The sequence below is a fragment of the Teleopsis dalmanni genome, chromosome 2, assembly GCF_002237135.1.
Source record: "Teleopsis dalmanni isolate 2A chromosome 2, ASM223713v2, whole genome shotgun sequence".
Classification (NCBI taxonomy): domain Eukaryota; kingdom Metazoa; phylum Arthropoda; class Insecta; order Diptera; family Diopsidae; genus Teleopsis; species Teleopsis dalmanni.
Genome location: NC_051847.1, coordinates 174,999,945 through 175,009,885, shown reverse-complemented (window position 1 = coordinate 175,009,885; position 9,941 = coordinate 174,999,945). Strand labels below are relative to the sequence as shown.

The window sequence follows — 9,941 nt, the reverse complement described above, 5'->3', positions numbered from 1 at the left end:
ATGAATTCGAGTTGTGTAGTAACTCACCTCGTGTATTTGTGGCTTGTGCAACCACAGAAGTCGGTTCACCTTCACCAACGGACGTCGAAGCTGATACCCAAAATTCGTACATTTGATTCTCTGCCAAGCCACGCGCTTCATATGTCACCGGATAACCATTCTCGTCCACTCGCACCATATGGGCTGAACAGAAATAAATTTGAAATTGAAAATATTTTTAATTTTCCAGCAATAATTTTTGACTTCTGGATGAATAAATGCATTAATTTAAAAAAATTAAAACTAACAAAAACTATTTAACTGTTTTTTTCTTATTATAATTATATTGAGTACTAACAAAGTAACTCCTGCTCATCTTCTGTTTGAGCCGTTAAAGTCAATATAAAACTCGGTTTCATAGTTGAGTTCATAATTTCGAATGAACCGATTTCAGTGGAGTTTACATTGCTGAACATAATCGCATAAGTAACGATTAACTTAAAAACTTTTGTACAAGGACATTAAATTGTAATGGCAAATCGCTGCACTTCCGACGTTTCCGCATAAAAAAACAACAGTAAAAAACGTTAAAACTTTGCGAAGTGCACTACAATAAATACTGAAAGTGTCCTTTTTAACAACGCCAAATTGAAATCGTAAGCAGAAAGTTTTGCCTCTTGATGTATTTCTCAAAAATGTACAAAATAAAAAATTGTATGTAGTCAAACGGTATTGTATAAAAATGTTGTAGACAAAGTTTATTCGTTATATGAAAACCAACGTTTTTATAATAAAATAAAATTTTTATTCCTTAACTCTTCTCCTGAACCCTTCTTCATGCCGTTTTAAGACATTACACTAAGTATGGGAACACAATCATAACGATAAAGGCAACTTACATTTTGCTTGTCCTTTACGACCTGCCTCACGTGAGTAGACGGTGTAGTGGGATATGATGCCATTGCGATTTTTTGGTGGCAGCCATGATATCAAAATCGAATCAGCCGTCAAGGCAGCTGCTTTTATGGACGCTGGTGCATCAGGCACATCGTCCTCTGTCTGACAGTATAATGGTTGACTGGCCATGCCGTCTCCTGTCGCTGTGTATGCCAGCACACGTAACGAGTAGTTTGTGGCTTTATGTAAAGTGTGCAAATAGGTTTCCAGATTGGAGGTACGCTTAACTTCCATTTTAGCAGGAAAATCAACTGAGAGTAAACAAAACAAAATAAAACGAAATAAAATTAAATAGAATTGTTTAATTTAGCAACTAACAACTCGACTTTAAGTAAATGAAGTGATTAGAGCTTAAGAGTTGCTATTAAAACTCAAACGAATAAATGTCTGTACAGCATAAATAAATTTATAATAATAGTACAGTAATAAATGATAAGTATTCACATTCTTAACTAAAGAGAATTTGTTGGTAATTTATCTAAAATCTTTTGGAATTCAATAGCGAGAAAAGTCATAAAAAATCTAAACCGCAGCATAATTCCACGACAAACTTTTCACATTTTTATGGCTGCCTTTCTTCTTTATTCAATGCAAAACATTTTTCTCTATTTAACGCTTAGTGATTTTAAACGCTAATAAAAATATCGCATCTCCATCTAGTATCCAGCATCATAACAATCAGCAACACAGCAAAAACGACTGCAATGCAACTATTCACAACCGCATAAACAACAACATTGACCGACGAACTCCGGAACAGAACAAGTGACTCCGACGGAGGAGCGCACAGAATGCTGATAATAACAGAAATCGAACTAAACCCAATGGTATAGAATATTGACTATGCATACTTTATAGACTGCAGCTATAGGAGCAGTGGCTGCATTGAGTTGCAACCAATGCAACATTAGCAGCACAAACTCTATATATATGTATATGCCATTAGTATGTGTGTTCACGTATTTGCTTGCTTAATTCAAACTCACTTTGATTCACAATTGGACGGTATAAAATTTTATAGCCTTGAATTATGCCACCATGAAATTGCAATGGCGGCTCCAGCCAGGATATCTTCAGACTTTGTGACGATAGTGCCGTACAATTGACATGTTGTGGTGGTGCTTCAGGCACTGCAAGTAGACAAAAATAAAAAAAAAAGAGAAAAATTTAAATTTCTGTATGTCTACGTCTGCGGCATGTTAAGAGTTGGTAATGGCATGAACTGGATTCTTAGCATTCGTAAGCCAGTGCAAAGTGTTGCAATGTGGAGTATGTGCTGCATATCCACATGCTGCACAAATAAGTATACTCTCACTACCCTCTGCCTAATTACGGATATGCAAAAATAAATGTTAACAAGTACTTACCACCCTCAGCTGTTGTACCGAATATGGCAGCACTCCATGGACCCGAGCCGAAACTATTCAAAGCGCGCACAGTTACCGCATATCTGGTGTATTTACGTAGACCACGTAGTGTTGCTTTCGTGGTGGCCCACCCGCTCACAATCACCGACTTCAATGAATTATTGACAACGCTAATGTAGTTCAAGTTTTGTTTCTCCTCGCTGCAGTTTACCGTATAACCAATGAGTTCACCATTCCAAGATTCGCGAGGTGGTATCTAAAATTCCAACAAGAATAAGGGGAAATAAGTTTCACTACTAAAACAGAGTTAAGTTGAAATACAAATATTTGATTGTGTTTACTTAGTTTGGAGTTGTTAAAAGCGCAAAGATCTTTTAAATGCTGATACATAATGAATGCGATAAGTAGCAAACTATGAGTAAAGTAAGGAATCCTTTTATTGTACTTTTTGAAATACAAGAATTAAATATAAACTTTTAATTAAATCAAGGTGAAAACATTTTATTTTTTATTGTACTCTAGAGTAAGTTATTGAATAGCTAATCAAATTTTAGGTAAATATTTATTCATTTGTCTACATATACATAGATAAAATAATTATAGAAAACAAAAAGACAGATAAAAGATTTTATCTTTTATAAAAGATAAAGATAAAAGCTATCTTATTTTTATTCATAAAACGACCATGGAAAAATTAATGACAGATAAAAGATTTTATCTATTATAAAAGGTAAAGATAAAAGATATCTTATTTTAGATTTTATCTACTTAAATTAAAAATCGTGAAAATAATTAATAAATGCTTTATAAAAATCAAAGGATGAATAAAATTATTGTTTTACAGTCAAATAATACAAAGAATCTATTGATTCAAATAATTGTGAATTATAACAAACAACACAATTTTTAATGTTGCCATGCTTGTTTTTGATGCTATTAGGTAGCACTTTTTTGGTGTGTTTAAAATTGTTCGTGAGTTGGTGAAGGACGTAACCAAGACTACAGACACGATGAAGTAGTAGCATTCCTATTAAAGTATGTTATATTCGATGTAATCTTTTATAATGAACGTTTGAGATAAATGCTCACTGTAAACATAATTGATTAATGAGGAGTATATAGACTTATGTCTGTATACAGACTATCTAGTCTTGTGCAGAATGACAAGATGTAATATATTGAGCGCATTTTTGTTATTTAACCTTGTGGAGGTCCTCGGTTTCTGGCTATACCCATTTTGCTTGATTTTTCATATTTTCTGTTGCTAGTTAGCACTTTGATATGTTAATTGATAAATGATACTCAAATTGTCAATTTTAGAGTTCTACATTCATAATGCAGAAAATATAGATAATTATAACACTAGATGGAAGAAATTTATTTATTCCTATATAACTTGAACTTAGTAGGATAATTCATTTAGGCATTTGTAATATTTTATGTTAATACTTTGTAAAGTAATGATTAGGGTTTTTACCCACCTAAATAAAAACAGTTTATTTTATTTTCATAATGATTTGTTTTAATTTCTGATTTCTATAAATCGACAATATTTTAAAAGCGAAATATTCCGAGAAGTCAGATTGTAGTAACAAGAATATATTTTTAAGCAGTTAGTAAAATTTTTATAACCAACAACGAATTTGCCGAGTATACTTCAACCAAACGTACAAATTTTCAATCCCATAACTACATTTACGTGCTTGCACCAACTCTATAAAGCTTTTACTACACTGAGAATAATTTAATGCCAAATATTGCCTGGTCTAAATTATAACAATTATATTAAATTAATTACAGTTCAGTTTATGTTTTTCTTCTATTTATAAGAATGAAATACTAAACTAGATGAGAATTATAATTTAAAATTATGTTATAGTTTTTAATTTCAAATTATATATTCGATATCCATATCTAAATCCTTTATATTAAAATAAATTTTTTTGTTTGTTTGTTATTAAATTTAAAGATTCATAAACAGATTGAGAATTGTAACCACTTTTTTCCAGGTATTCTATCATAAAAAGTTTTCCCTTGCAATCCAACTTTATCAGTATAATGAGACTCTAATGACAATTAAAAAAAAGAAGACAACAAATCGTTCACCATCATTACTTCATTAGAAACTTAGAAATGTAGGTGACAATCTACATTTTAGTCAGATGGTACTAAAATTCTACATTACCGTATATATGTAGCAGGATGTATCAGAAATTTTAAAAGTAATACCAAGTTGGGAGTTTTGCAATTAATAACCTTTATTTTAAGCATCTTCATTTCTTGCTACTCTATAATGTCTATTTTTTTAATAGACATAAAGAACATTTAATGTTTTTGAATGTTTTTCATTTCAGCAATCCATCTTTTTCTTGATAATTCAATTTTATATATTTACTCGATCTAACAGTTGTATATTTGTAATGAATCGCTTATTGCGTAACTTTGATTTTTTTTAATTTATAAATAAATATATTTGTCTGCAACTGGCTTAAATATGCTCCGAAATATATGGAATCAGAGGTTAATAGCTGGATATGATCTCTTGCCATTAGTTTAATGACGTTTTCGATTGGTAAATGTGGCGTAATTTTTTCAATCGAGATGTTTTTTTAATGTACTTTTAGTGCAATTTGATTTTTGATTGAAATCTGGGGCAAAAACATTAGAGATTAATTTATAACATTCTAGCTAATTTGCTAGAAATAAGATAACTCTTATTAAAATTAGTAACATTACTGATTTTAACAACTTGTTTCGTATAATTTGACAATGTAATTTGAATCGATATATGTATTTATAAAAAATGTAATTGTCACTAACACGACTAAGAAATGTTTGAATGGACAACAAAATTTGACTGCTCGAGAGTATATCAAGATTGAATCCTGATTTACCAATCAAGAAACCCATAAGAATGGACAATTTTGATGTAAAAAAATCTTATTTGCTTATTACTCATTATTAGACGTCATCCATTAACCTGGATATCTAATTATCGTTTTTCTTCTTTGTGTTTTTTATGATTAAACAGGACTTTCAAAATTGCTGACCTGTCCTTTTTTCAACGCCATTTTATTTTTATGATACTATGGCTTTTTATTCGCACATCTTTCTTAGAACAAAATTGACTTGTGAATGCCGATTTAATCTGATTCCAAAATCGAGATTAATTTTTTCCAACATCATCTGATTTGATATAGATTTGGCGAATGAGAATTGATACAGTAGGATTTAAAATTTTTTATATGGCAGTGTTTTAACAAATATTTGCATTTTTATTTGTGTCTGGACAAGCCAACTCAAAATACTTGAATCAACTTTGTTAAATTATTTAAATCAAATTTGTTGTTTTGAAATATCCATTTTAACTTTAAATTAGGAGCAAATAAGACTTATTTTTTAAACCAGTATAAATTTATTTATAAGATACGTAAGTCAAAAAATTATTAACACTTCTAGGCCTACATTTTCAGTCCTACCTATTTACTTCATATAACTTTTCTTCTTCTTTTCCGCATATACCCACCACCAATTTTAATGGTATTTTGACTCAAAAAAATATTAGAATCAAAAAATATTAAGCAAAATACTTTCACCTGTAGTTTCAACATTTATGAAATGGAATGTGTATAAAATCAATTTTATACAGACTGCTCTATACCATAGATTTTAAGCCTTATAAACAAGAATTAAATTTACTAAAAAAGTGCCAATTAAAAACTTCCCTAAAATTTCCAAAAAAAAATATTTTTTTATAAACCAAGATTGTTTTAAAATATATTTTAAAAACTTTTTAATTTAGTTGTGGAACTTACCTGCCATGTGACAATTAAATCACTCTCTCCGCCAGTTTGAACTTGTACATTAGATGGCGCCTCAGTGGGTGCCTCTTCTTGAGTTTTTAGTACGATTGGATCAGTGAATGGACTGCGTTCAATTTCGTTGATGGCTTGCATGCGTATGAGAAATGTAGTGGCCGGAGTCAAACCGGACACAATTGCACTTTCACGTAAATCGCTATCATAACTAAATGAATGTAAGATAAATAAAACACGAAAGCAGAAAAGGACGAAAGTTTGTTTTACAATTTTGACATTTTATAATAAATAAATTTTTGGAAACTTTCTACAAACATTTGCTTAAATTTTAAAATAATATTTTTGCATTTATTGCATACCTTTTACTTATGCTTGTTGACGGCAGACTAACGTTGATTATGTTCGGTCCACTCCAGTCGCCGCCAACTATGCCCAGAGCTGCATGCGACTGCAAATACTTCAGCGGTTGATATTGCACCAAATAACTTAGCACAGGCGAGTTGCCATCAAATGGCCGACGCCATGATAGCTTCACTGTACGTGAACCCACTTCAAATACTTCAAGATTGGATGGTGTGTCCGGACGTTCTTGTACTGCAAGAAATATAATTTGCTCCTCGCGTCCATAGGGATTTTCAGCAATGCACTTGTATACGCCCGAATCATGACGATCCGAACGCGCAATTGTCAACTGCGAGTCGACGCCCTTTTCCGTTTTCATTTCCGCTATGCTAAAACGGAAATTATTCAGGTCAATGCGTCCATTGTTGTGCGTCCAAGCTATTGTAATGGGCTCGTCGCCTTTAGCTTGACAATTTAGCGTGACGGGGTCATTGCGACGAGAGGAGACATTGCGTGATGGTTGCTCGAAACGTGCCGGTTCTACGCAAAACAAATAATATTTTAAGGCAAAATGTTAAAATAAATGGACGAAATTTTTTACATCGCATGTTACATGTTGCATATTGCATGTAACATTTATATGCCGTCAATGGCCATAAAATTTATTCACTTACCATTAACATTAATGCGTATGATTTTTTTAAGTCCAGCGCCAATATTATTCGTGGCTTCGCATTTATAGTAACCCTCATCTATGTCAGTGGCAAGATTTAGCACCAGTGAATGATTGCGCATATTTAAAGTCTTAAATTCCTTGGAGGATTTGCCTGTAGGGAAAAGTAAATTAATTAATGTTCCGTATTACAGCATTTGCAATGCGCAAATTTTTTTATTCCGCTTCCTTTTGGTCATTATCCTTCAATATAATCAAACTAATTGTTAAACTTTAGCAGCATTTGAAACCATTTTTTACAGACTCAATCCCCTTCAATCCCCTTCAAACTCACCAATCTCATTAATATGCTGGCATTACTGAGATTAACATGTATTTTTTACTTTATTTTCATTTAAGCTTGCCAACTTTGCTAAGGCCAATTCAAAACATTCAATTTTAATGAACTCACATTTAAGGATTAAACTTTTATTCCTTTTCGCTGCTAAGCTAAATTTTTTATTACTCTTCTTTGAACATATTAATGTAACAAAATCGCCAAAATGGAAGCGTATAAACTAAAACTCACCCTGTCCCTTGTACCAGGTAATCGCCGGAATCGGATATCCTTCCGCTTCACAATTTATCGATATTGCATTGCCAAGCATGACGGCTGTATCCATGGGTTCGTAGGACCAGCGTGGGGCAACTACATGTTTAAACGTTGCCATGAACCAAAGATACAAAATAAAAGAGTAAACAACAAAATTAACAAGATGTTCAACAGCGAAGATGCAGAATGCACAGCAGAAAAATATATATAAAATAAATGAAAAAAAAATATTTACTACTTTGCAAGATTATTTTGCAAAAAATCCAGCGTGATTTACAACAGATACAAGCTACATACGTTTGTGCGCATTTTATATACAAACATACATAGATACATATATGTATATATATATATGTTGTACATTGTATATTTATATCAAATAAGTTAAAATGGTGCATCGTCTTGAGCACTGCCAGTGTGTCTACATGCTATTGCAGTGAGGCTTGTGTCATTGTGTATCTTTTGTCAGAGTTGCAATTTATATTAAAGCTTGTGTACCATTCATGCAACTTGTGTGGAGCTTACCTCTAACTTGCAACTCTGCGGTGAAATTCACCTTAGCCGCTGCATTGCTCGCATAGCACGTATATTTACCGCTGTGCTTAGCGCTAATATCCTTAAATACCAACAACGAGTAGAATTCCTCTTTTTTCTCTGTTATCTATAAGAAAAGAGTAGCATATAAAAATTTATTTTTATATATATTTTAGGAGTGTGTTTATTTATAAAGTAAAAGGAGCTTAGGATATGCTAAACCATACGCAAAATATATTTGACAGTATATGCCAAGTATGTTTAAATTAAAAAATAAGTATATTGGTTTGGCGACCAACTTAAGCTGATTGTGAAAGTTTCTCTATCTTTTCAATTTCGAACTTACCTGCAAACTAGTTGGTATTGCCATATCATCTTTTTTCCAACTAAAATAAATTGGCATATCACCCGAAGATACAGCACAAGTGATTTGTGCACGTCCACCCTCTTGAAGATTTTTAGGAAATTTAAATGGCTCAATAACCGGTGGACCTGTAATGTATAAAATTTATATTTCATTTGGTTTTAGAAAGTATATAAGCAGAAGATTAATTTGACAGAGAAGAAAACTGTATCAATTTGTAATGAGCAGAGATTCACTGAAACTATATTTAAGCTCTCTAATGACTTAGCACTTGCTGAAACTAACTAGGGTCTCTAATGAATTAAACTAAACCAATTTCAGTGTTACATTATAGTTTTTATACATACTGAAAAAATTTTCTTGACTTAATTGCGAATTATCTAAGCTCTTATAAGGTTTCCTTTGAAGAATGTGAACAAGATTAACCCAATGCTTTTCCATGAATTTCTATTAAAACTTAAAGCTTAACTTTCAAATATAATTTCATATTTAAGATGTCTAAATTTTTCAATTTTGTTAACTCTATAACTCCACTACTGTTCTGTACTGTACTGGATCATATGACGAATAAATAATCAGTTCTTCAACACTTATGGTGAACTTTAGTCTCTACTAAACAACTTTTTAAAATCTTGAGGTTTTTGATTTAATACACAATCAGCATGAATTTATTGACATTTTTAATAAACACTAGACTATGAATACTTGCAATAGCATCTCTTCCAATTAAATCGTATATTTTTCGATTGGATCTATGTAGACAAAAACAATGTACTGCAACTGTAACTTAGCTGTATGATTACAATTTTTGTGACGTGAATTGAATTTGACGTACATGTTAATATAAAAGAACCTATCAACCAGGTTACAAAATCTTAACATTTTGCAATTTCGAATCAACTTTATTATGGAGTGTTAATAAATGTAGCAGTCTTAAGCTTTATCTGAGTAAATAAATTTTTATATAATTCAAAACCAAAACCAAAAAAAGTATATTCTGTTCAAATTCTTTCTAGACGAATAAAATCCAATACAAAAACCGAATACATGCACAGAGAAAAGAAAAATATCTCATAAAGGCTACAGTAATATGATTCATTTTCACTTAACACACACATTATACATTATATTTCTGAAATATTATGACAAGAGTTGACTTCCATATGACACTGCGGTAACTAGCAATTTTCTCTTTCAATGTTCGATTTTCATCTTAATCAAATCTTTCTTTCCAATACCGCAAGCTACTCCACAATACTTACTATTCACATTGAGCTGCATGTCACGACGAGCTTCTTCCCCGGCACGACTACGT

The 9,941-nt window shown here is 31.7% G+C and overlaps 1 protein-coding gene across 1 annotated transcript in view; it reads right to left on the bottom strand.

Moving 5' to 3' along the window:
• The window catches only part of LOC119676215 (Down syndrome cell adhesion molecule-like protein Dscam2), an 18,330-nt gene extending 8,406 nt beyond the window's left edge, over positions 1 to 9,924 (bottom strand). The window contains exons 1-11 of the mRNA XM_038087449.1: positions 9,889 to 9,924; positions 8,609 to 8,754; positions 8,254 to 8,389; positions 7,705 to 7,824; positions 7,138 to 7,290; positions 6,481 to 7,003; positions 6,119 to 6,329; positions 2,304 to 2,559; positions 1,923 to 2,066; positions 879 to 1,187; positions 28 to 183 (exon numbers count right to left, since the gene is read on the bottom strand). Of these exons, the coding sequence (XP_037943377.1) occupies positions 28 to 183; positions 879 to 1,187; positions 1,923 to 2,066; positions 2,304 to 2,559; positions 6,119 to 6,329; positions 6,481 to 7,003; positions 7,138 to 7,290; positions 7,705 to 7,824; positions 8,254 to 8,389; positions 8,609 to 8,754; positions 9,889 to 9,907 (2,173 nt within the window). The 5' untranslated portion in view covers positions 9,908 to 9,924. The remainder of the gene's footprint in view (positions 1 to 27; positions 184 to 878; positions 1,188 to 1,922; positions 2,067 to 2,303; positions 2,560 to 6,118; positions 6,330 to 6,480; positions 7,004 to 7,137; positions 7,291 to 7,704; positions 7,825 to 8,253; positions 8,390 to 8,608; positions 8,755 to 9,888) is intronic.
• Positions 9,925 to 9,941: the final 17 nt, after the last annotated feature.